The sequence below is a fragment of the Lagenorhynchus albirostris genome, chromosome 7 (assembly GCF_949774975.1).
Source record: "Lagenorhynchus albirostris chromosome 7, mLagAlb1.1, whole genome shotgun sequence".
Classification (NCBI taxonomy): domain Eukaryota; kingdom Metazoa; phylum Chordata; class Mammalia; order Artiodactyla; family Delphinidae; genus Lagenorhynchus; species Lagenorhynchus albirostris.
Window position 1 is genome coordinate 9,167,177 of NC_083101.1, and position 26,967 is coordinate 9,194,143.

Genomic DNA, 26,967 nt, shown 5'->3' on the forward strand with positions numbered 1-26,967 from the left:
TTAGGTCATTACAGGGGTAATTTCCAGGGAGGTTTTAACTCCTTAGGAGCTGAAGAGCCTCCAGCCTGAGCCACATGCCCGGCAGGGTTTAGGGCTTGGCCCTCCGGGTGGGTAAGAGTGGGGGATGGTCCCTGAATCCGGGGCAAGGCTTTGCTGGGGGCCCTCGGAGGATCGGGTTCACCTGCCCTCCCTCCCCCGCAACAGAGGAGCCTCCCTTGCCCAAACCTGGTGGGCCGGCCCCGGATTCAGGGGAACCCTCATCGGGTAAAGCGGGACCCCAGCCCCGCTGGGCTCCAGCCCACGGGGACCCCGCCCTCCGCAGGGTGGCTCCTGGCTCTGGCCCCCACTCCGCCCAGCCGGCCCTTTGCTCTCCCCTAGCGCCCCTCCTGGTTCTCTCCTCTCCACTCCTCTTTTCCAACCATCTCTCCCTTCCCCTCCTCTCCTCCCGGCCTCTCCTAGTCCCTTCCTCTCCTCATTCCTTTCCTCTCCAATGATCCTCCCAACTCTCTTTCCCCTCCCCTCCCCTCTCTCCTCCCCGGATCTCTCCCCTCCCCTCGCACCTAGGGGCCCCCTGCCATGTATAATGCATGCAGTGGAAGCACCCAATAGGATTAGGCACCTCCGCCCGTCTTTGCGGAGAGAAAGTTTATGTAAATGACTGATGACAGCGCTATTGTGTGAGGAATATCAATGGAGTAATTACAGTTACATCGGGCGCCCGCGCCGCCGGCCCGTGTTAATTTTTCACCGGCTCCCCCGGGAGAGATCGGAGCGCGCTCCGAAGAGCACAGCTAATAATGGGAGCTCGGAGCCGCCGCTGCGCCACGCGCCCTGAGGTCTTTCTGAGCAGACTGCTAAGCACTGGCTGTCTCCCCGGAGAGCCGAGAACAGAGATAAAATGATTAAAAACTGCCAAGCGGGCCTGGCAATCACTCGCTCCGCTGTCAGCCCCAGACAAGACAAATCTCTGCGATTTTTCTCTTCCCTCCTCTCCCTTTGTGAGCCCCTGAGCTGGGACGTGGGGGGCCGGGTGGGGTCAGGGTCACCTCCCTGGGGTGGCCAGGCTGCCGGTGGGGCAGTGGCAGCGGTGGGAGGGCCCTGGCCTCCGGGCCGGGGGTGGGTACTGGGAGCCCTGGAGGCTCAGCCACTCGCCCCACGGGCCCAGCGGCTGGCTCCGCTCGCACCTCCCGGGGAAACTCGGTCACACCTGTTGGGGGCCACAGGCTGGGGCACACCTGTGAGGACACACACCAGTTGGGGCACATCCACTGGAGTGCACCTGCCGTGACCCACCTGCCAGGGACACCAGCAGGGGCTCACCTGGGCTGGGGGCTCCTTGGGCTTCCAGGCACCTGCCCCCTGCCCCGGCCCTCTGCCGTTTGACCCCTTTCCCTGTGTTTCCAGGCCCTGAGGCCCCAGCCTGGGCACCCTGATGAGGCTCCTTGACCATAGACCCAAAGTAGACCCCCAGGCAGGGCCATGGAACAGGAGGGGAGAGTGTCTGTCTCCGCCCAGGGTCTGGGTCTGACCTCCGGGGAGGGTGTCCCGGTATCCACACCTTTGGCCCGGGAGCTAAGCCTGGGCCCAGCACCTGAGAAGAGAGAGGAGGGAGAGAGGAAGAGGAGGAAGGGGCCTGAGAGGAGCTGCCGACTATTCCCAGCTGGGAAGGGAGTGAGGAGGGCGCCGCCGGCCCGCTGCCGCTGCCCTGCCGGCAGCCCCAGAGCACCATCCGTCATCACACCCCACCCTCCACCCTCCTGACCCTGACAGAAGTGAGAGGAAATTCTTGCCAAAACCTGGGCTGGGCTCTTAGAGCTGTGGCCATGGACGTCACACACCAGGAGGGGCCATCTGCCGCTCCACCCATCACACCCAACCCCTGTGTCCAAACACACACAGACACACACACACACGCAGTGCCCTCACTGACATGTGTGTACGCCCTCCCTGTGTCCTGCCATATCAGCCCGCTGTGGCCAACACCCACACCGACACACGGCATCCCCCCATGAGACACGTGCACACACCACCCGCCATGGAATTACCCATGTCCACACACACACACGGAGACACACTCGTGGCAGCATGCCCTCCCACGCTGACACACACAGACACAGGCAGACAGGTACAAACATGCGTGTGCACCCTGAGACCTGAGCTCAGTGACACGGTGATGGGTAGGCACACTGGACGGGCACAGCAGCACATGCAAGGACACACACACACACACACACACACACACACACACACACACAGGCGTGTCCCTTCCCACTGCCGGCCCGCCGTATGCACTGGCATTCAGATGTAGGAGAATAAGCCAGGGTCCCCGAGGAGGCTCCGAGCTTGCCTCTCCAGATGCTGCCTGTGCTAGTGCACTGCGCCCGCCGCCCGCCGCCCGCCTGCCATCAGCCCAGCCGCAGGGAGCCAGGCAGGTACTGTGGCGATCAAACTGCTCGGGACAATTTACAGCAGCGATAACCCCTTGATAGATGACATGGCACTAAAGCTAAGCGGAGGCGGAGCTGACAGCCTCTGGCCAGGGATGGGGTGTCAAGACCAGGTGGTATCTATCCAGGCTGGGCCGGTCCCACCAGCTGGCCCAAGGCTGTCTGGGGCTCTCTCAGGCAGCACAGTTGGACAGAGAGCTGCCACCTCACAAGCTGTCACGTGTGCACATACACAAATAGCCTTGAAAACACACAGGGACGTACCACCATCACTGACGGACTCACACAGATGAATGCCAGGTACATGTACACACAGACGTGGATGCCTGGTGCCTACTGACACGTGTCACCACATATTCACCGAGTTCCCCTCATGGAGCTCAGGTCTCTTGACACCCATGCAGATGCCCGTGGCCATCTGTGCTTACAGCATCTGCATTCAGTGTGCACACCTGAACACGGCCTTACAGGGCCCCCTCCCTATGTCCACAGCTTCCTCTCGGGCCTCACCCTTCTCCCCCTGCAAACCACGCAGCCATCAGAGTAAATTTCCTCATTCAAATCTGACCATGACACTGCCCTCCTAGAATCCTTGCATGGCTTCCAGCGGCCCCCCAGTAAAGGCCAGACTCCTGGCACAGCCTTTAATAGCCTTTGTGACCTGACCTCTCCCTGTGCCCCCAGCACGGCCCACCTCCAGGCCCTGGCACATGCTGTCCTCCCTGCCCAAAGCTGCTCCCCTCCCCCTTTACCTGGATAATCCCTCTGCTCTCAGTGCAGACAGCTCTTCCTCCGGGAAGCCCTCCTCCACACCCCCTAGTCTGGGAGAGAAGCCCTGTCTCCAGGGTCTACCACGTCCCACTCTTCCTCCATCAGAGCCTTTCCAAGCTCCTCGTGCCCCGCACCCATTCCTGGGCCGAGGGAGTGAAATGCCTCCCACTGTCCACCACCGAAGGGCTGGCAGCCCACAGGGCAGGTGCTGGCTCAGACTGCCTGGGTTCAAATCAGGCCTTGGGCTCTCCTCCCCTCCTTTCGGGGGGAGGCAGCAACCCACCACACCAAGAGGTACAGCCCCCAGGCCTGAGTCCAAACCACCCACTTCCCAGCTGGGTGACCTCAGGGCAGCCACTTAAAACTCTCTGAGCTCCAGTTTCCTCAGCTGTAACTTCAGAGACTTTTATTGTCATTATTATTGTTATTACTGTTATTATTATTACTTTAAAAATAGCAGTTACCATTTCTTCATTTGCTGAAAATCCTGATCTGGGTTTTTGGATTGCCCAATTTATAGGTAAAGAAACGGCAGTGAAACGGCAGAAAGGAATGCGACCAAGATCAGGACCACCAGGCTCTGAAACACACACTTATTCCTTTGAACCTCCAAGGCTGGTTTTGTTTTTGTGTTTTTTGCGGTACGCGGGCCTCTCACTGTTGTGGCCTCTCCCGTCGCGGAGCACAGGCTCCGGATGCGCAGGCTCAGCAGCCATGGCTCACGGGCCCAGCCGCTCCGCGGCATGTGGGATCTTCTCGGACCGGGCACAAACCCACGTCCCCTGCATCGGCAGGTGGACTCTCAACCACTGCGCCACCAGGGAAGCCCCCTCCGAGGTTTTGATGGGGTCATGTCATCAGCAATGTGTACAGAATTATTAGTATGGTCGGGGCTTGCCAGCCTCTCTGCCCAAGCAGCCCCCTCAGCCTGGAGCGCCCTCGCCCCAGCATCTCCTCTGATTGCAAGTGGGTTTTCAAAAACTTCTTGTGTCCACCTCCGCCTGTACTGCTCCCAATCTCCCCAGTCCCAAGAGTCCACACACCCTCGTCTGTGTATGAGCCCCAGGAGGTCGTGCCTGTTCCGCATGTGACATGACAGGCGTGGGCAATGAGCGAGTGGATGACAAGCAGTTGACTAAAAGGGGAGTGGAAGGGATGGGGGAGGGGCAGAGGCTGGAGTCAGACCCGGTTGTGATGCAGCCGTGTGGTCTTGGGCAAGTTGCCCACCACTTCTGGGCCTCAGTCTCTTTACCTGTAAAATGGGAATGATAATCACACCTACCTCGCAGGTGTGTCATTGGGCTTCACAGGGTACATGTGATAAGCTTAGCCAGAGGCTTGCATGTAGCAGGTGCTAGACCTTGAACCAAATCAGCCAAACTGCACTCACTAATCTGAGGGGAGGACAGCCAGGGACAGGGCAGGAAGGGGAGGGGAGGGAGGGATTCTGTGCTTCACCTTCCACGCCTCCAGGCCTTGGGCCTCACTATTCACTGAGCCTGGAAAGCCCCCCTCCCGCCTCTCCCAGCTCTGTCCACATGTCCCCTGCTTAGTAAAGGCTTTCCCACCTCTCCAGGTAGCATTACTCCAGGTGCCCCATCCCTAAGGACCCTCCCCTCACCACATCCCTCCACTCACAGGATTATCCTCAGCATCCCTGTCCTTCCCTGGCTCTGTCCCCTGTGAGGCTGGAGCTCCAGCAAGGTCTGGACCAGTTGAGTCACCTCTGTTCCCTGTGCAGGGGTGGGGGTGGGAGCAGAGATGGGGGCTGGCCCTGAGGAGGTGGGAGGGAGGGGAGAAAAGGAGCTCAGTCAGTCTCTGGAGGGCTCAGAGGGGGTAGACTGGCCTTCCTGTGGTTTGTTTTGTTAGAATTCTTATTAATAAAATGACCACAACAACAGCTGTAAGGAAACATTTTTCTTTGCTCTATTTTTTTTTTTGAGTGATGAGCTTTGTGCTAAGCACTTCACGTCCTCTTATGGTTAATCTTTCCAACGACCTGGAGAGGAGGGAAAGTTGCACCCATTTTACAGGTAAGGAAACTGAGGTTCAGAAAGGTCAAAGGACTCATCCAAGACAGCACTGTCACGGCATTAGGGAGGGCCTGGAGCTTGGCCCTCTGGAGCGCTAATTAAAGGGGCTGTTGTAGCAGGTGGACAACTGAAAAATGTCATGGGAACAGTCCTTAAACACCTACTATGTGCCAGGCCTGCTCCTGGCATCTGTACTTGTCTTCCCTTGGTTGGACCCCACTCCACTCAGTTCCCCAGGGCCTGCCTGGCTGGGTCTCCTCCATGCTGTCTGCCCCCTGGGTCATGAACTCCCCAAGGACAAGGCTTGCGTCTGTCTTGCTCCCCAGGCCTTCCCAGTGCCCACGCGGGCCTGGCATGGAAGGGGCTCCACTTTTGATTCTGGAATGCCATCTGTGGAGACTGGACCATCCAGGCCTCTTGACAGAGTCTGGTCACCACTGGGCAAGGAGGCTTTCCTGGTCTTGTGGTCCACCACGGAGCTTTCTGGATGCCCCCTCACAGCCCACCTGCCAGAGTCAGCTGCTCCTCCCCTGAGCTCCCCTGCGCTCCCCGACCCCAGGCACACCGGGCTGTGATGGTCCGGCTCACCCTGGGTTCATGGTGCCAGCCCAGCCCTGCCTGGAGCAGGGGTCCCTCCGGTTGGATGGGGGGTGGGCTGGCTTCCTTCTACTCTCCTTCTCTTCCCCAGACACTCACGGAGCATTTGCTTTCCTGGGATATCACAAACAGGAGCCACAGGGGGATCGGACGTCTCAGAGGCCAAACGGTGGAGAGACTGAGCTAAGCTGTGTGGCTTTGGACAGCTGGCTTCCCCTTTCTGTGCCTCAGTTTCCACATCTCTGAAATGGGAATAATAACAGACCCTGCCTCATAGACCTGTATGGGTTTAATGAAATCATTCAAGTCCTTAACTCAGTGCCTATGCAGTGTAAAGAAATAAAACCTAAAGCCCTTCACCTCTATCATGCTGTTACGATTGTGTGCAAAGAGGACCACACTGGGAGCAGACCGCCCTCTAGGAAGAGGGGGAGGGGAAGGGCTCTGCCTACTTCCTGTCTCCTAGAGGGCACAACCCACAGCCTGGGGTTTCAGGGGGAGGGGAAGAACCCTGGCCCGGCCAGAGTTCCTAGGATGGTCAGGTGTCCTCCCAATCCTCCTCCAGATCCACACTGGCTGCCATCCCACCACCATTTAGAGTCACCCACTGATGCCACTCCACACCAGGCAGCAGGCTGGGCCGCAGGGAGGCTGCACGCATCGAGATGACAGACAACCACAGCTCATTCACTCACTTGGTAGACAGACACGGAGCACCTCTCCAGTACCAGGCCCTGTGCCAGGCTTGGGGGTACCTGGGGCAGAGGTTCTCAGACCCCAGTGTGCACAGGCAACCCCAGGGGCCAGCTGGGAATGCAGATACCTAGGCTTCACCCTGAGAGCTGGAGTAGGAATCTGCATGTTTAACAAGCACTGCAAGACAGACCCAAGCTCCCCTCCAAGGGGAGTGGGGTGGGATGGACAGAGCCAGGGAGACTCTGTGACACTGGTGACTCCTGTGCCAGGCCTTCAGAGGACTTCTCCAGAAGAAGATAGGACGACAGAGGCCAGGGACACATCCTGCAACAACCAGTACAGCTTGAGTAAGACCTAGATGTGGACAAGTGTCTGAGATGTGTGGGAACAGCAGGTGAGCTGGTGGCTGAGGTCAGAGAATGAGAGAAGAGGCAGGGCCTGACTGAGGAAGGCTTTGAAGGCCAAGCTGAGAGCCAGCAGGAAGAAGCCATCTGAGAACAAGCCTCGGGCCAACGGTAGAGAGGGAGGTCTCCTTAATTCCCGTAGGCCTGGTTCTAGCTTGAGCCCTCCCAGGCCTCAATTCCAAGAGCCCAGAGCCTGAGACTTGCGAACTGGGACTAGCTACATAATTTGCAGAGCCCAGCGCAAAACGAAAACGCAGGGCACTCGTTCAAAACATATTAAGAATTTCACGAGGGTGACAGCAGAGCATTAAACCGAGTGCAAAGCCCTCCTAAGTGGAGGGCCCGGTTAACGTGCCCACGAAGCTGGACCTGGCCAGGACCCAGCCACGTGGCTCACCCTTGCTGTGTCCAGCCCAGAGTGCTCAGAACCTGGGGGTTCCAGTCACCCCAGCTCCAAGCCCCAGGCCCCTCTGACTCTCCCTTTGCCCACCCCCCCTCGGCCCTCAGAGCTCCCTCCTCAAGTTGGCTTGAACCTGTCCCCTCTCTAGTCCCCTCCACTGCCCTCGCCTCCCAGGTGGCAGCAGCCTCCCCCTGCCTGTCTCCAGTCTCCAATCCTGTGCACACGCTGCCGGTGTCATCTCCATAAAGTGCCTCTCCAGTCCTGTCACTCCCCTGTCCAATAACCTTCAATGGCTCCCTCCTGCCCACAGGATAAAATCCAAACCCCGTTGCATAGCTACTGGCCCCCGCCCCACTCTGCAGCCCCAAGTCCCAGCAGCCCCCAGGCAGTCCCTCCAGTCAGACTCACTGTCTCAGCCCACTTTTCTCGGCCCACCAATTTAACCGCTAATATTCCTGCTACCAGTGCCCCTACCTGGAATGCCCTCTCCAAATCCTCCTTGGCGCCAGCCTCTCACCTCACAGGCACCTGCCCAGGGTAACGCCGTACACAGACCCTTGCTGTCTTGCGTGATTAACCAGACCCCTGCTCATTGCCCTTCTCGATAACAAAAACAGCTCACATCTACCAGGACGGCTCTTTGCATGCATCATCTCATTTAATACAACAACCGTAGAAGCTAGGGTTTTGGTTATCCCTGATTTAGCAACAAGAGAAGCTGAGGAACTCAGCTAGAGTTCACAGCTAAAAGAAGGGTCACACAGCTAGAAAAAGGCTGAGCCTGGAATCCAGCCGAGCCGGTCGAGCCACGAGCTAGTCCCCTATACTTTCTTCCAGTACTAACTGAGCACCTACTACATGCCATGCCCTGTTCTAGCCGAGGCATGGTGCACACAATGAACTCTGGGGCAAAGAGACTGCCTGATACGTATATCCATAGCCAGATGCCTGTTCAGACCCAACACAAAGGACTATGGGAGCATCAGTAACAATATCAGCAAGAGCCACACACATAACCTGAGGACGTTTCACCTGCTTTTGCCTTTAAAATCTCATCGTCACCCTAAGGCAGGTGCTTGGTCCTCAACAGACTTTGAGGGAACTGAGGCACAGACAGGGAAAGCACCTAACCCAGCGTCACACAGCCAGTAAGTGGCAGAGCCTAGATCGAACTCTGAACCCTGAAGCTCCAAAGCACTGGCATCTTTCCTCTGTCTACTTGGTTAAGAGTCTGGTTAAGTTCTCGGCCTCCCAAGGAATCAGTTCTGGGGTCACAAAATCAGAGAAGAGGCCAACATTTCCAGGCACAGGGACTGTGCTGACATGATTTCTACTTAACTCTGCCCCCACCCCCAGGACACCCATTGAGCCCAGGAGCTCTCTGAGGGCAGGGCAGGTCTGCCCCATCCTGGCCCAGCTCAGCCAGGACCTGGCTGAGCAACTAAAAGGCCCCTAGCTGGGTTCCTGGTAACCAGCTGCCCAGGCGCACCCGCCTCTTACCTAATACCCCTCCTGACTTCCTGCCACTGAGGAGTCACCAAGCAGGGCATGTGGTTGGTTCCGTGACACTCCCTGTGCCCCAGGGCAAGATGTTTCCTTTTATAAGTTATTGTTATTATTACTATCATTACGGTTATTTTCATTTAAATCTTTGATGTCGGGGAGGCGTTTCTCTGCAGAAACAGAGCATGTCTGTGGGAGCGTGGCACCTCAATGACTGGCTTGAACTCTTGCCACGTGGGACGGCTGGACCAGTGGGCGGCCTGCTCCATCCTCCTCCAGGGGTCTGTGCTGCTCACTTATCAGGCTGACATCCCACAGGGAGGCTGCCGCCCTGCCCGCCCCTCCGGCTCCAGGCCTGCCGACTGGAACCAGACCTGGAGGGGTGGGCGGGCAGGGACAAGTGGGAGGGGGCCGGGCCCTCACCGCAGGCCCCTTTGCAGTTCAAAGTGACAGGCTCAGGCGGCTGTCCCCTTCAAAGGGCAGACAGAGCCTGCCCAGAGCTGCTGTACCGGCAGCCCAAGCCCAGGAGGCAGGACAGGAGTAAAGGCAGCCCTGGGAGAGCTGGCAGGAATCCCATCCATGGGCTGGGCCTGCTCCCCTGTCCCCTTGCCTAGAGCAGGAGGGCACACCCTGGCCGGCTGAATCTTGCAGTGTGACACCGGGAAAAGCACCTTCCCTCTGGGAACCGCCCTGCTGTCACTGGGTGTTTGCAAGGCACTCAGAAGGCACTCGGGGACGGTCATGCGTGATGCTGACAGTGCTGACGGTGAAGATGGTGAGTCAAGTCTCTCTGAGAAACACCGCCTCAAAGCCGGAACACCGGAGTGTGATTCTCCTCAGCTGCCCGCTAGCTGTGTGACCCAGGGCAGGTCACTTAAGTTCTCTGTGCCCTGGTTTCCCCATCGGCAAGGGGAGGCTAGGATGGGATGATGCCATGCCCGCTCAGCATGAGGCAGGTCACAGACAGGCTTCTCCCATCATGGCCAAAATATGCCCCACCTACTGCCAGGACAGCTGTTCAGCCCAAGTGAGACCCACCAAGAAGGTCGGTCCCAAAGCCCCCCCGAGCCCGGGTCCCTCAAGGCTGAGGCACAGTCAAGCCTTGGCACCTATAGATGCTGGCTACATGCTGGTGCAGCTCCCCACTGGCTATGTGACCCTGGGTACGTGGTTTCACCTCTCTGAGCCCCAGTTCTGTCACCTGGAAATCTGGGTAAACAACAGACCTTTTAAGAATTCTCACTAAGGTCTGGGGTGCCGAGGGCTTAGCCCTGAGCCTAGACGTAACATGTGCCCAGGATAGACGGTAGCTCTTATGGCTACCTGAAGCTGCGTGACCTTGGGGAAAACTGTTGCACCTCTCAGGTCAAGGCTGCGAAATGGGAAATGATGATAAGAATACCTGCCACGGGGCAGTGAGAAGATTCAATGAGCTGATCCCCCTGAAACCTTTACCACAGGCAGCATGCTATGAACACTGGCCTTTAATTATGAAGCATCCATTCAACAAATAACATTTAGCCTGGGGCCAGGCCACCACCAGGGCACGGAATGCAGCAAGGGGCCACAATCTGCCTCCCAAAGGGCTGCTGAACGTTTTCTCCTGACAGAATGCCTGGGCTCCAATCCCAGTTCCACTTGCTAGCTGTGTGACCTTGGGCAAGTTACTCAACTCCTCGGTGCCCCTTGCCTTATCTGAAAATGGAAATAATAACAGTACCCCTGTCATATCTCTGGAAAGAATGTGAGGAGCTTAGAACAGCGCCTGAGGAACCACAACCCCTCAACAAGCATCAGCTGTGGTTATTACTGTTGCTGCCGCTATTGTGTGCTGTCTGGGCTGGGCCTGCCCGTCAGCAAGCCCCCTGCAGCCAGGCCCCCTTCTGCAGCTCACAAACTTGGGAAGTGTTAGCTCCTGAGAGGAGCTCCGAGTACCCTGCAGAACAGATGCTTCTGTGGGCTTCCTCCCTGGTCTGTTTCCCCAGCAGCTGGAACACTTAGGAAAAAAAGCTCCCAGCCTGCTGGGCTTGTCAAAGCAGGGCCAGATTTACTAGAACCAGGCTTGGACGGTAATTTTGCGGTCATAACAACTATTTTCTTTACATGCTGCTATAGAAAGGGGAACCCCCGGCTTTAAAAAAAAAAAAAAAACCTAATTGAAGACACCATCGAGCGTAAATATGCTGGAGTTTTTAATAAAAACATGATGGAAGAAAACATTCAAAGCTCAATAATCAGAAGCAATTTGCGTTGTGAGGGGAGATGTGTCATTCCCCCCCCCCCCCTTGGCTGTGCTCAGCGCGGGACTGGCTCTGGGGCTGGCAACTTTAGACCTATGGCAAAAATAATGAACAGCAGTGAGGCTCGGAGATAGCCTGAAAAATATCCTGGAAAAGAAAAACATATGCCAAAGAGTGTGGTGCAAAAGTCATATTTCATGCCTGACTTTAGAGAATGTTAATAAGGATTAGAACCATACTCCAACAGAACAACTATCAGTCAAGACGGGTAATTAATTCTGCTTCAGATCTCTGCTTGGGAAAATGAAAGCGGTAAGTGTTACTTCACAGCATAGAGATCCCACCGCACTAGAACAACTCAAAGAACTTCCAGAGCTGTGTCCTGATCCCAGCTGAAAGGAACCTGCCTGTCGCTGGCAGTCTCTCCTGATCTGTTGCGGTGTAGATTTGGGGATCTTTTCCGAATTGTAACAATATCAAACTTTTTTAATTTCAGGATTGGTTAATAAATATGATTAAGATAACACGTCCCAAACCACATGTCCTCTGTTCGGCCTCCAACATGTGGAGGACAGATGTGTCTTCCATGCACAGATGACCCAGTCGGCTGCTCCCCCAAGGCAGGGACCCTGGGAGACGGAGCCCTGAGAGGTCCTGGCAGCCCAGTGGCCCTCTGTGGCCCTGGCCAGGCTGCTGGCCTCCCTGTGACCTGCTGTAGGGAGGAAGGGCCAAGCCCAGGGGGTCTGGGAGCCTGACACTAAGAGGATGGAGAGGTGGTGGGATGTGGCGCTGTGCTCACCTGGCTCTTGTCCCTCAGTGTCCCAATTGAGAAGATAAAATTCCCAAACCCACATGCTATACAGAAAGCTCACAGAATCATTTCATCATGGAGGCCTGTTACCCCCTCTCAAGAACCAGAATCATAGGACCTTCCCCTCTCGGTGACCTCAGCCCAGGGGGACAGACTAGGTCACTGATAAAGTCAGAGTTTGGAAGAGGGTTCTAGAAAGAATTGTGGAGTTGCCACATAGACTCCTAACCTGGCAGAGGGCAGACTGAGGTTCCTGCTTCTGTTCCGCTACAACTAAGATTTGGGGCAAGTCCTGGCTACACCTGGGCCCCACTTTTCCCATTTCTACAAGGATCTTGAAGAGGCCTTCAGCTGGGACATTCTAAACCAGCCCAAGGTCCTGGTGGTGGGTGTGGCCCTGGTCCTCCGAGGTCCCTGGAGGACAAGGAGAAGCCAGGTCCTCGAGACCAGGGTAGGGAAGCCAGGGCCATGCTGCTATCCACAGCAGGACTCCAGCTCTGGGGGTGGGAGGCAGCAGGCTCAGAGCCAAGGCTGGTGTGGGTAAGCACCTCTCCCACCCCAACCAAACAGGGCCCTGCCCCCAGAGCAAGGCTCTGGGCCAAGGTAGGAGTGAGCCTCTGTCTTAGCTTTCCCTCGGAGCTAGGAGGGAGGAAGGAGTTAGCCCAGGCCAGGCAGAAGGGCTAAGGGTGCAGAGAGAGGAAGGGCATTCTACATTAGTGGTAGAATGAATGAATGAGTGAATGAATGTCAGAGAGAGAAGAAGGCTTCCCAAACCCATCACAGCAGGCAGGCAGAAGACAGGGCACCTCCTGGAGAGGAAAAAGGCTACTAAATGGTCCCTTGGGGAGGGGCACTATGACCTGGATGAGCCCCAGCTGCTGCAGGGCAGGGGTGGGGTAAATTCTGGCCTCTTGGAAGAGGCGGGAGGGTCTCCTTTCAAGATCACTCCCTTCTCCGAGGCTACTCAGGAGGTCAGGCTCCACCTGAGCTGGATGGGGTCAGGACTGCCTGGAGGAAGAACTGTGTCACTGGCCGCCTGGCCTTCTTTCAGCTGGGGCCCACTGGCCATCGACTGCTGCGTGTCTGGCCCCCTATTACCGCTCAGGCCCTGGCCTCCCTGTAAGACCCCAGGCCTCTCCCCTGCCGAGGAGCCCAGGCTAGCGGGCAGACGCTGCGAGCCCAAGGCTGGCCCGGCCCGGCTGATATGAACCATCTGCGTTGTCTTAGGCCGCCCCTCTGCCCACTGTCCCTCTGAACTCGGCCGGTTCCCGCGGGCCTTTTGATGCCTCGCAGGGTCACAGACCCCCGCACACAAATCACCGCCGCGGGGCTGGGGGTGGGGCGGAGGCGCTGAAACCTAATCCGCAAAGTTTGCTCTGCTGCCGCCGGCTCGCTCCTTCCCTCCTTCACTCGACCACCAACCCCCCTTTCCAAACAAGGCTTATTTTTCTTGCCAAAAAAACAAAGTTGGTATCAAGTGTTTCGAGGGAGAAAGTCTCTCCCCCGCCTGCCCCCGGCCTGGAAGGAAGGGCCAGGGATGCTGGCTGAGCCCAGGACTGCGGAGGGGGCTCCGGGAGAGCACGGGCGGGAGGTGAGCTCCGGATCCCCAGGTCCGTTGGTCCCCTTCCCAGCTCCGGCGGGTCCCCATGCCCTGCTTAAGAGCCTCAGACCCGACTGTTTTTGACCCTGCCCTGTCCCCCTGGTTGTCCCCTGCCCAGATGGGGCTCCCTCCTTGGGGCTCTCTGTCCCAGAGTGGCCAGAGAGGGAAGCATCACTTCCTGCCCCTTCTCCCTTCCCATAAAATAGCCCTTGCCTGTCGCTTTTACGAGGTGACACCCTGCTTTCAGCCCGATCCTCCCCACGCCCGGAGCCTGGGCTCGAGAGGGAGACTGCGTGCAGTCAGGCATCTCTGGAGCGCTCCCAGGGCGCACTGGGGTCCCCGGGAGGCTGCCCCGGAGCATAGCCTAAGAGCTTTAAAAGGAGGCCAAGGAGTCGGGTGTATTAGAGACAAATTCCTACGAAGTCCCCCCTCCAACTCCGTGGACTCCGGGGCTTTGGGTCTGAGATCCTAGAAGCCGGGAGGGAGGTCGCCGGCCTGGTCCTCTGGAGGGGGTAGCGGAGCCCTGGGGGTGCGCGGGTTTCATTTGCTGGGTGTTGGTTTTGCTTTTGGTTTTTTCAGCCTGTGCAGCGACCCGGAGTCGTGCGCGGCGGCTTCTCGACACCCGCGTCTTCCCACGGTGCCCGGAGGCGAGTGCCAGCAACAAAGGTGCGCGCCTGCGGCGCCCGCTGTGGGGCTGGAGTTCTAGTTGTCGGAGCTGGCAGCCAGGGCTCGGGCAGGGAGGCGACCTTGAGGGCCTGGTTGGTAGACCTGCCTGGATCTGGGCGGCCCGAGCGCCGCAGTAAAGATCTGCACACTGTGGGACAGGGGTGGCGGCGGCGGCGGTGGCGAGAATAGAGGCGCCACTGGCCCAGCAGAGAAGCAGGTTTCTGCAGGGGTTGAACAAAGGAATTCGCCCTCGAAGAAAGGGGCCCAGCGAGCGGCCGGGAATGGTCAACTCGCAGGAGTACCAGCATGGCGACAGCAGTCCCAGGGATCCAACGAAATCCGCCCCGCCGAGGACCCCAGGCTGGCATCTCCATTCGACCTCTCCCTGCTTCTCAATCCTGCTTTAATGGGGATGGTGGGTGTGCACTACCCAGTACCACTTCTCCTGGGAAAAGGGGTCAGATGGGGCCTGTGCTCTCCATCAGTGGAGGCAAAAAACCCCACCAACCTGTATCCTCTGTATCCTGAGTCCTCTGCCCCATTTTCCAGAAGCTGACAATTGAGGCTCCTCCAAAGCAATCCCTTCCCCCACCTTTGGTGCAACGCCTGGCGGCCCGGGAAACCCAAGCGCGATGGGAAATGAAAGGCACGGGGCGGGGGGGGGGGGTGCCAGGGTTAGAGCCCCCCTCCTCCCTGAGCCCTCGGAAGGGGTGGAGGGGACACGGTTGTAAGGTGCTCGGCTTCTTTTCTCTGCTTGACATGAATAAGGGGATTAGGACGGCAAGTTTCCGTCGTTCACTCCGTCGGACAAAGGGCCCCGCGGTTTGAGCGGCGCAGCCTCTGATTAAACGACAGAGCCCTGTCACTCAGCACCATCCTAGGTACTTGTGTTCGTGACATAATCTTATTAGAAGATAAAACCGGCGAAATCCTTTTCATAATGAAAAGTTACATTTAATGGCTGGACTCGCCCCCCACTCCCTCCCCGGACCCTGCTCGCCTCCCCCCCGTTGCTGTTGGATATGGCTCGCCTGTAATTGGCATTTAAAGCACCAAGTCCGGGAGAAAAACGGGGTTTAGGGTTTTTGTAATCCCCCTAAACTGTCTTTGTTCGAAATCTCCACAGATACAAGTCTGTTAAGAGTAAATATTTGTGGATTGATACAACCCCATTTCCCCCCTGCAAACCGAATCTGAAAAAAAATCCGCCCTCCCGCCGTGGTGCGGCGGGGGCGCCGGAGGGAGGGGGCTGGGTCGGCCCCAGTGTCCGCGCCGGGAACTCGGCTCTCCGGGCGCCTCGCCGCCTCCAGGAGTTGAGGGACTTTGCACATTTCTCAGGCGGGAAAAAGGTCTTAGACTCTTTTTTTCAATTTTCTATTCCCTCGATAAACAAACCTCCCGATCTCGCCGCTTTGGGGCCTGCCCGAGGGGGTCGATCGGAGGGCTTGGGGAGGGGCGAGGGCTTTGCTCAATTCCGAAAGAAAATGCGAACTCTCTCCGCCAGCCTTGCTCCCTTCCAGAGCGTTTAAGTGGCTCGGAGGGAACTCCTGGGCCGCGGGAGGCCCCGCCCTGCAGAGCTCCCCGAGTCCAGCCCAGGAGAACACCCGCAGCCGCCAAGGGCCCCCGCAACGACAAAGAGCCCCGAAGGCTGCCTCGGGGGTCCCGGGCTCCCGGCTCCAGCCCAGCCCGTCCCGGGATCGGATTCCTTCATAAATCAGCGGCTGGGTGAAAGGGCTGCGCTTTAGAAAGGGCAGGACCGTGTGCGCGTATTAGAGCCCCCGGTTCCCAAATCCGGGCTAAACCCCTGGTGACACCGAAATTCATCAACCGCCGCTGGCGCCCGCGGCTCGACCAAGGAGCCCGGGAGCCAAGGAGCCCGTGCACGGCGCTGCGCCACTCGGGGGTGAAGGAGAACGAAGAGCAGGAACCCTCCGAGAGGTGGGCCTGGAGGAGAACGCGGGTGGAGACCGCCGAGAGCCCTCCCGCCCGCGCGCCGGAGGGGGGGGCGCTGAAGGAAGCTCCCTACCCGGAGAAAGGCAGTTATTCTAACCTTTTTCTTTCTCTGGCAAGGACTGGCCTTACTGGGGGCGTTCCGGCGGGAAAAGGGCAGTGATCCCCCCACCCCCTGCACACACACACACACCCACCCTTCCACGCTGGGTGCTCTAGGGAGAATCACTACGACTGTCCAAAGTGGGAATCTGGGGCTTCCGGAAGTAAGGGGGTGGCTCCCATCCGCTTTGGCAGTTAGACCTGCTGCGGGTGGGGGGAGAATCTGCTACAGGAGTAACTTCGGATCTGAGGGAAGTGACTTAACTCCCTCAGCCTGGGTTTGCTCACCTACACATGGAGCTAGAGCAAAAAAGGTCAGTGCACATCCAGGCACTGGAGAAACACCCATTCCTTTCCTTCTAGGTGCACTGCTGTGGCTTGCCCCTCTGGGCTTAGTGAGGCTCTGCTCTGCCCGTTCACATCTACACCGGCCACGCTCAAGAATCTGTTGGGGAAAATTGGGGACTTACGTGCTTCAGGAGTGACGAGGGCCCATCCACAGGCTGCTGGCTGCCCGCCTCCAAGGACCAGTTTCTGACAGCCAGACCTGCCCCATTCCTTTTGCAAGGAAAAAATTCAAAAACACCAGCCTAGACCCGGGTGAGGAGCGAGAGGGTGGGCAAGGCTGCTCCAGGAGGCCTGTTGAGGAGGCTCCACTCTCTGGGCCTCCCACTCAGGGCAGACAATGCATTCCTGCCGGGCAGGGAGCCTCCGGCTTACTTCCCAGGCAGGCAGGAAGGAAACATACATTGACTGAATGCCGAAGGAAGCCTGGCATCTTTGGGTTTCACTTTGCTCTGAGCAGCCCTGTGAGATTGGGATTATCACCCCTGTTACACAGAGACAGAAACTGGAGCTTGGGAAGAGGCACCAGCTTCCCTAAATGCCCTTGGCCTGTGTCACTGGGAGCCAGAGACATTTTCAATCCAGATCTGTAACTGCAATCTTGCTGTTTCCTTTGAGAAAATGTGCCCCGCTCAGAGGGCCCTCCTTTTAGAGGAGGTGGGCCCCAGAGCACCGTGGTCCTCTCCATCGCCACAGGCTCGGGCAACTCCAGGCCTGGGCGGGTGCCCACACCCAGCCAGCCCAGCAACTATGGCAATTCAGGAGTCACGTGACGACAGTCACTGAGTCTTGGAGGATAGCAGGAGGCGGGAGGGGGGAACAGCAGTCACACCCAGCTCCTCCCCTCTCACCATCGTCGCTGCTGCAGCACCGGCAGAGGCACCTGGGGGTGGGGAGGCACCTCTGGCAGCACGGTGTTCCAGCACGCTCACTCATCTTCCTGCACCTAGCCAGCTGCTCGGTGGTCTCCTGACTCCTGTCAGCCCTGGTGGGCACCTCTGATGCTCTGGGCAGCCTACAGGACCCTCCCCGCTGGCAACCAGCTCACAGTTCCCGAGGAAACCTCTTACAGCACGGCCGGCTAGGAAGCAGCAAACATCTTGGTTTCTTCTGGAACCAGATTCCAGGAACCGGGTTTTCCCCCCCCAGTTCACCAAGTGCCAGGCCAGCCAGGTGCTCCGCCATCAGCCGGCGCACTTGGTCCAGGTCTGGGCCTGGCTCCCAATTGGGACAAAGCCCCCTCCCCCCAGACCCCTATACTCCCCCACCTCCCTTCAGCGCTCCGGGGTCCACCAGGCAGGTCCAGCAGCTGCCTCTCAAGAAGCTGAACAGAAATGGATACAGGGACTTCCCTGGTGGCACAGTGGTTAAGACTCCATGCTCCCAATGCAGGGGGCCTGGGTTCGATCCCTGGCCGGGGAACTAGATACCACATGCATGCCACAACTAAGACCCGGTGCAACCAAATAAATAAATAAATATTAAAACAGAAAAAAAGAAATGGATACAATATTGCCCCAGAAATAACAAAGGAAGGGCCCACGCAGAAATTTATTTGTACTGATCAGGCCGGGGAAAGGTAAAGGGCAGCGAGGAAGTGCTGTCAGCCAGGCCTGAAACTCAAAAAAGTTGCCATTCGGAGCACAGTGGCCCCTTATACCCCTCCACTGCCAACACTGCAGTAGTTAAAGCAAACACTGGCCCTTCACGGCCCTGTCAGTTACACCTTCCCCCCGAAAATTACACAAACTTTGAAAGATTTTTCTGAGAGAAGATGGATGCTTCAGGCGACTTGAGGTCAAGGCTAGGCTGTTTAAAGTATATTATTAACAAATAAACATTTACTGCACACACAGAAAAAAAGAAAAAAAAAAGGAGAAAAACTCTATAGGCCACCGGGGAACCAAATCATGTTGCTTTTGGCTTCAAATGACAGGAGACATTTATGATATGAATGGAGAACACCAGCCGGTTGATGAAATGGCAAACGTCTGCCACTTCACTTCCTCTGCCTTCGTGAATCAACTTTTTCAAATATGGTTTTCAGCCTTGCCTTCCCCTCAATACCACCGCCTCCCCACTTCTGACTGCAGTGGCAATAAATGTATATAATTTTGGTTTTGCTCTCTGCTGCCATCAGCACAGAATCTGGGGGTTGGAGAGGGCTGGGTCAGCCAGAGAGCCAAGGGCCTTGGGTCCTCCTGCACCCTCAACTGAATGACAGCTCACAGGAGCTCCCTGGATGAGTGGACCACCCCTCTCTTCTTCCCCCCCCTGAAGCTGGGGCCTGACTGTGGCGTCCAACAAATTGGAAGTTATAACTCACGTCATTGAGAGTATCCTCCGTCTCTCCGCCTAACTAATGCCAAAGTAGGACTGGGTGGTTGTGAGTGTGTGTGTTTTCCCTTTTCTGTTTTAAAAACCTCACAGCTGCAGGGTAGAGGAAGTTCCTTGGGGAAGCACTGCCAGTTTTCATGGACCAAAAATACCTCCTTGGGCTGGAGGAGCCTCCTGACTGCCCAGGCTGGTGTCTCTCACCTGAAAAACATACAAATCCTTGGATCTCTCCCTCACACCCCCCCTCTTCTGACTCTCCCCTGCAGCCTCGGAGATGTCGGTTGAGCTTTATTTTCTGTCATTTGAGTCACAAAAACAAATGAGCATGAACAGTTTTCCAAATATTAAATTATACTATTGTGTGCTTTTCCAAGTTATATGCAGACCAGGTAGATTCCAATTGTTCCCCAGTGGAAGGATCTTTGCTTTAGTCCAACCTCCAACCCCCAAGGAGAAACAGGTCAGCACACCAGGCCCACCCTGCTGCCTGCCCTTCCTGCAAATGCACAGTGGGCATTTGTTTTCACTCATGTAATCAGAAGCTTTTCTGCCTCTCTCGAAGTGCAGGAGAGGATACTGGATCCCATGAAGTGTGAAACATTTACTGAAACCTCCCCACCCCCACCCAGGTACCTCGTGTAATCCTCACAACCACCCTGAGAAATATCATCACCCCCACTTTGCTGATGGAGAACATGGGGCTCAGAGATGGGCAGCCACTTGACTAAGATCACACAGCTACTGAGTGCTGGGCTGTGAACCCAGGTCTGTCTCACACTGTCCCACTAAGGAAAAGGGAATGGTTTTCCCAGGGTATCCCTCATCTTCCCTGCACAGAGGCTTATGACAAGCCTAGCATGCCAGCTGCCCCTCTCTTTGGCAGGGAACCCATGGGCAGTTTGGTGTGTGGCCTTGGAGACAAGGCATTCCTTGCCACGCTGATGGTGATAAAGTAACAACAATAATTTCCAGAGTATTAACAACATGCCAGGCAAGATGCCAGGTCCTTTGGGGCATGTTATCTCCAATCCTTATAAGAATACTTTCCCCCGGGTGGCTATGTCCCCCATTTTACAGAAGAGGCTCAGGTAGGTGTCAAGGCTCTGCGGTCCTAAGCCTGGCTCCAATGGGCAGACAGGAGGGAGCTGAGGGTCACCAATCACATACCCCAGAGGAGATCCTCACAGCCTGCTTCCCCCACTCGAGAAAAACCCAGCAAACAAATTAGGCTATACCAGCCCAGAGCCTAGGGAATACAGGGTGAGCCGGGAGTCAGCTGTGAATAATGTCTCTGTTCAGCAGCGGAGAACTGCAACCTCAGGAAGGCCTTTGGTTACCTTTCCGCCTACAGCCAACGTGCTAGGGTTAAATGCAGAGGTGCCCTCCCAGGAGCCAGAGGGTCCCCAGACTTGGGCTGGCAGAGTGAGCCTTTCAGCCCTTAGATCTCCAGGAAGAGCACTACGGAGGCCTTTTAATAAGGGAAAGCGCTGGCTCTTCCTTCCAAGAACATCCACTTCCAGGACAGGCCCTCTGGCCCAGACTGTGGGCAGGGGTGTCTGCAGCTCCGAATTGGTCTGATGGGGGCCATGCCAGCTGGGGTACCCACTGGTGGAGGGGATGCTGCTGGTAACTGGCACCCTACAGCAGGGCCTAAGGGAGGTCTCCCAAACTGGAAGAAGCAGCAGGCAGAAAAGGCTGGGGCCTGACTTTGCTCTACCCGTGCGCCACACCCGCCGCTCTGAGGAGAGGTGAGCCTCCCAGGAAGGCCTTTCCCGGTGTAAACACTTCCCAGGAAAGGAATGTGCTGGGAAGAGCTGGTTGGGCCACTGGAGCCGCAGCCAGCTGGGGTAAATTTAAAAGAAGAAAAAAAAAAATCACCCCAGGACTCAGACGGCTTTTTGTGAAACTCAATCAAAGCTTCGCTGCCCCACTCCTGCTGCAGTGGGCGCATCCTACCTGGGCAGGCGAGGCCCAGGGGACCGGCGCGGGCTCGGCGGCAGAGAGGCGAGGCCGCCCGGGAAGGCCCGGTGGCAGAAGCGCACCGCCAGCCCGGGACGCCGAGGTAGGCGCAGGGCGCACGCAGGCTCCGGCTCGCACACCGACGAGGCTCGGGTCGTCAGACCTGGGAGCTGTCTTACAAGCGATTAGGCTCCATTTTGTGACAGATTTTTGGACTCTCCACCGACCCTCCCCCCTTCCGGAGCCTCCTCCCGGAATTCGCCACCTCCTCGGGATAGAAAGATAGAAACCCTTTCCAGACAAGCGACAGACGGCAGGAAAAGAGAGTTACATAATTCTATTTGGCCAAGCGGCAAAGAAAAAAAATTGAGGAGAGGGATTTATGTTGTCATTTTTTAAAAATGCGTTCTCCGGTGAAGGAAGGAGAGAGGTGTTCGTGATTTTGCGTTTGGAGGCCGCGTTTCCTCCCGGTTTCTAACCGGGTTTTCTGTCCGAGAAGGAGCTCGGGCTGCCGAGGGGCCAGAGGCTCGGGCATAGGAGAACTATCCGATGATTTTTTTTTTCCCCCTGAAGGAGCCCCCGAAAAACACGTACTGAGAAAAAGGAGACTTCGAGTTATGCGTGAAAATGCACAAATGCCGTGGTGGCCTGCGCTCCGCTTTGCAGGTCCAGGACGTGCGGGTGGATTTTATCAAACGCTATTAAATGCACCCAAACGTCAATTAATCACCCCGTGGTGCATAAAATAACGCTGTGCCTCTGGGTCTGTGTCCCGGATCTCTAAAACAAATCGAAAGGAGGAAGAGGCGCTTAATAAAAATAGCAATCTCCTTCCAAGGACCGAGCCCGGCAACTCCTATCGAGACGAAGAAACATTTTTCAAAAGTTATGGCGGGAGTGTGTGTTAATTTCCCAATACCGCTGACGCACAGACTCCACAAAATTGAGAAGGCACGTTCCTGCGCCCACTTGCCTGGATTCTCGTCTGAAAAGCATTTACGCACAGATGCAATAAATATGCATCTGCGATCCTCAAAGAAAAAAATAAATCGTGAAATACATTTTTACTGTGCAAAGAACATCGCTTCCCAGTGAGCCCCCGCCTGCGTCTCTGCGCTGGCTCTCCCAGAGAAAAGCTGATGCGAGATCCGACTGGGTATTTGTCCCCAGAATTGTCTTGATAACAACAATCCCCCTTCAGCCCCCAACTGGCCAGCCTAGTGCAGATACCTAATTGGCATTATTGGAAGAAAGGGGGGGGCGCGAAAGAGGAAGGCACCGTGAGAGGCATGAATAATGCCCGCCTGCTGCCCTCGGGACCTAGACTCGAGCTGGAGATTCGCCCTGAACCAAAATTCACCCGCCAGCACACCCCTAACTGCACTGAGGGAGAAAGCTCTTAGGCGCCCTTTTTTCTTTTTTAAACAAACATATTTTCGGCAAAGCAATCGCTATTTAATGTTTAATTGTTTTGTAAAATGAGGGAGTTGGCCATTCAGCTTTAAGGGATCATCTAGCTCAACATTTGTGACTTTACAATTCTGTGCTCTGAAGAACCAGGGGGCATCCTCTCCTTGTTTTAAGGAAAAGCTCTGTAAATGACTGAGGGGTGGGGAGGAGAGAGTGAGCAGATATGTACAAGAGGCTGGAAAGAGTCTTTACAAAATGTAAAAAAAAATTTTTTTCAAAAATTTGCACAAATGATTCGGAGGCCCATTTCCAGTTTTCTGGGCCTCCAGCCCGCACGTGTTAAGTGATCCAGGCTGAGCTGTGCGGGGAGTGGCACTGCCACAACCGCGCTCAGGGTCAGGCAAACAGAGCAAGGCGAGGGGTGCAGGACAGCAGGATGTGTGTGGACTTAAGACCGGTGAGCCCTGCTGAGGGGCCAGCCCCAAGCCTCCAATCACATCTACCCCAAACTACTTTCATCACTTTACGCTGCAGTACGCCTGCCTGTGGCAGAGCTGACCGGTGGCCTCATTTTCTCCTGGAAGTAGAATCATATCAGTCCGGGGCACAGCACAAACACGATCAGTGGCAGTGTGCCTAACCTGGGGTGGTCCAGAAGGGGAGGTCTCTGGGACCACAGAAGAGCTGACTCTGAACAGGGTCCCAGTTCCTGCTCTCACTGCCCCCCAGCTGGCAGGAAGTACAAGGCAGAAAAAGCAGCTCCTGCTGAGCCCCCAGAGCAGGGGAGCATCGTCAGAATAGGTGCTAGCGTAGGGCGCACATGGAGACTTCTGAAGTAGAACCCGACGCCCTCTCAAGGGCTCTGGCCTGCAGTCCCACCTATTTCCAGGTCTCGGCCAAGCTGCTCCACTTCCCATCAGGGCCTGGATTTAGGGACAGTCCCTGGGCAGAGCAGGTAGGCTGCACTTAACTACCAAGCACTGGCAGCCCAGCCTTTTCCCAGAGGCTTGGGCACACACAGCCCCCCTCTGAGGCCCAAACCACTCGAGCAGCCTACCCACCCTACAGCCCCATCTGAAACGGTTTTCTGGGCTTCGCTAGAAAGTTCTCACAGGCACCCGCTTGTCTCCAAATTGCTGCCCTGGGCATCCCCACACCCCTCTTCCTCGTGTTGCTCCTCTCTGCCTCCCTCTTAATCACACTGTCAGGCACAAAACTCAGAGGGTCAAAAGAAAAAGGAAAAAACCAAAACCTGGATCTACTCTTATCTGCCAGGAGCCCCCTGCCAGACAAACCCACAGTCTGCCAGGAGCCCCCTGCCAGACAAACCCACAGTCTCAGCTAAACGCAAAAGTCAGTAGGTAGGGCTCAGCCCAGTTTCTGGCCTCAACGCTGAGGCTTGGGCTCCGCCAGGGCGGAGCAAGCCATCCTGCCCCAACACATACACATGGCAAGAAAGAAGGGCTGCTGGGGAAGGTTGACTTGGCCAGTTCCTCACCCCATGGGGAACCCAGGTTGTGGTTTCCCACCTCTTAAGGTCCTCTTCCTAGACAGCTTCTCCAGCCAACAATTATACGAGCAAAATTCCCGCATGGAACGGTTTGGGGAGAATGCACACCCTTTTCTCTCCATCAGGGACTGAAAGTGCAGCAGGAAGCCTGGCAGGAAGGGGGCATCCCTGGCTGCTTGGGCACTTCAGCACTCTGCCATTCCACCTCCTTGCTTCAAGAATCCCAAACCAACACAAACCCTGCCTTTGGGCTGGGGAAGCACACCGCCAGTGCCAGGCTCCCTAAAGCACTGCTTTCATTTGAAAAATCAATTCTCGGTCCCCAATGCAGGCCTCAGTGAAGCCAGCCCCTGTCCCACGACTGCAGCATCGTACCCCCTCGTCGGCCCAGGGCCTTGTCCCGCACCCCGACTGAGCGGCCCAGCGCAGGTTTCCCGGACAAAGGATGGCAACGGGGGCTGCCGGAGGGTCCTGGCTACCCCACCAGTGCTGGACGCGCTGGGACGGCTCTGCCCTGCCGGGAGACGCGCAACCCGCGGAGTTCTCGGAGCTGACGGGCCCAGCGGCGCGCAGGGCCGGCGGCAGGGCGGACGCGGGCCCGACATGGCAGGGGGGCGGCCGGGCTGGAGTGCCGTGCGGCTGCGGGAAAGGAGAAGGACGAGAGGCGCTTACTGTTGGTAGTCTTGTTTGCAGTACAGTTTCCGATCCCGGAAGTAGCAGCTGGTGGTGAGGGCTTGCTGACACGCCGCGCACTGCAAACACTCCTCGTGCCAGGACGACTCGTTGACTCGCATCAGGAAGCGGTCGGAGATGGGCCGCTGGCAGCCCTCGCAGACGGCGGGATGCGGGCAGTCGGAGCCTGCAGCGCACATGGCGAGAGACGGGCCGTCAGCGCCGACCAGCCCGGCCCAGCGTCCCGATCGCGCGGTGCCCGCAGCTCCGGCCCCAAAGGCGAGGGCAGCCCGGTACCGCCGTCCGCCGCCTGCGCTTCCCCGGCCGCCGCGCCAGGGGCCGGGCAGCCTCAGCTAGTTCGTCCCAGTCAGCGGACTCCGCCGCGGAGAGGCCGCGGGCCTGGAGCCTCGGCTCGGCGCTGCGCGCTCCCCTTCTCCGGAGATCGAGCGCTTGGTGATAATATATATGAGAACGAGCACGGCGCGGGGCAGCCGGCTGGGACCGAGACAGGAGAGGTGAGGCTTAGGCGCCCGCTGGCTGACACGCCCCGCGGTGGCGTTCGTTGTCTTCTCTCTCTCATCTCCCCAAAATCTGTGGTTTAGCTGACCCAGGGAACATTTCCCTCTTAGAGACTCCCTCTTCCCAGGTGACCTGGCACCACTCTCAAGCTTGCCAAGGTGACTGACTACTTGAGTCCTCCATCACCCCTGCCACCCGCCTCCTACCTCTCGCCCGGAGTGGCAGCTCTGGAACTGAGGCCCGGTGAGGATGGGGGGTGGCGGCTGGAGCTGTCCTGTCCTCGCTCCTCCTAGGTGGTGTCCCTGCATACCTCTGTCCCCTCAGGATGCCTGTCTAGGCGTGCCTGCCTGTTGCCCCTCTGGTGATCACTCCAGGAGTTTTCTCTCTGTGTCCCCCACGCCCCCATGTTCTGCAAACCACTGTCTTTATCCGTTGGCCTGGAACCCTGTGTCCACCTCGGAACGAGACCCCTGTCCCCTGCCCGTGACCACTCGGGCGTTCCGACCCCGCACTCACCCAGCAGCACCCCTAGAGTGGCGGGCCCGGGGCGCAGGGCGTGCTCCTCCATCTTGATGCCGTCCAACATCTTAGCGCAGTCCGTCTGCCCGCGGGGGAAGCACCTCTCCAGCGATTCGGGACCTGTTGCTATATCCATGGGACGCGGGGCGCGCTGCGAGCCCCGCCGGCCAGGGTGCTCACCCGCCCGCCCGCCTGCCGGCTCGCCGCCGCCGCCGCGGCCCGGGAGCCGGGGAGGCGCGGCCCCCGCGGGTTGGGGGCTGCGGCTGGGGCCGCCGGCTGCCCCGGCGAGCGCGGAGCGGCGACGCGCTGGCCCCGGGCCCCGGCGTCGTGCGGGAGGGCCGGGGCGGCTGCAGTCCGCGCCGCGCTCTCCCGAGCACTCGTAGCCACGCGCGCCGGCTCCTCTGTCACCTGCTTGTCAGCCCCGGAGCCGGGCTGCAGCGGCGGCGGCAGCAGACGGAGCCGCGGGGAGGAGACGGCGGCGGCGGCGGCGGCGGCGGGCGGGGGAGGGGGTGGGGGGGTGCAGGGGCGGCTCCGCGGGCTGCGGGGGGGCGCGGGCGGCGCTGCGGGGTCCCGGGCGGGGCGCAGCGGGCCGCGGAATTCCAGGCGCGTTCCCCGAACTACTCTAGTGCCATAGTGCGCCCGAGGAGCCGCTCGGTTTAGAGCTGGAGCTGGCGGCGGAGGGATACTCCAGCCGGGAGCCGCCTCACCCCTCCTCAAACTTCCTGACATTTGAACTCATTGGTGCGCCTCGTATCCCTGCGCCGGGATGAGCCGGAGGCTCCACGTCAAATAGTGCCGTCGCTGCCCCCCCGTTCCCCGCGGGAGGGCTCCCCGCGCCCCCGGCTTGCGCCCCGCGCCGTGCCCGGCCCCGAGTGCGGACCTGGGCGCCCCGGCCAGGCCGAGCGCCCCGCTGGCCCCTCGCAGAAGTTTGGGTCGCCTTCGAAACAAATCCTTCTGCCCCACCCCCTTGAAAAACTGATTTGGGAGTTGGGGAATGAAGGCTTTCTTTTTTTCTTTCTCGCCTTCTTTATTATTAATATTTTGTAAAGCTTCAGCGCTAAGAGGAGTGGCCCTGAGCGAGGCCAGACTGCACGGACGGCGGGGAGCGCAGCGGCTCCACCAGGGGACGGCGCCGGCCGGGAGTGGCCGCCCGGGGACCCCGACTGTTGGCCGAGGTAGGTCGCACCAGGCTGAGTTGGCGTCCCCCGGGTGGCGGCGCCTTCCCGGAGCCGGTTTCGTCCGTGGAGAGGGCTGGCTGCCTGGACTGAGGGACGGGGACTGGCAGGAGGGGAGGGCTGCTGGCTCAGGATTTGCCAAAGTCCTGGCTCGGGGAGAGGGGGATTTGGCTCCAGATTTGGGGTGTGGGTCCGGGAAAGCGTCAGGCGTGGCAGAGATTGGGTGGAGAGGTGAGCGAAGATCCCGGAAGAGCCCCGGGATCAAGGATGGGAACACTGGGAAGGCAAGAAAGGTGAGGCC

General features: G+C 57.9%; 1 protein-coding gene across 3 annotated transcripts in view; it reads right to left on the minus strand.

The window, feature by feature from the left end:
- LMX1B (LIM homeobox transcription factor 1 beta) overlaps positions 1-25,658 on the minus strand; it is a 79,996-nt gene extending 54,338 nt beyond the window's left edge. For all 3 annotated transcript variants that reach the window (XM_060154339.1, XM_060154338.1, XM_060154336.1), the window contains exons 1-2: positions 25,489-25,658; positions 24,454-24,640 (exon numbers count right to left, since the gene is read on the minus strand). In XM_060154339.1, the coding sequence (XP_060010322.1) occupies positions 24,454-24,640; positions 25,489-25,627 (326 nt within the window). In that variant the 5' untranslated portion in view covers positions 25,628-25,658. The remainder of the gene's footprint in view (positions 1-24,453; positions 24,641-25,488) is intronic.
- Positions 25,659-26,967: the final 1,309 nt, after the last annotated feature.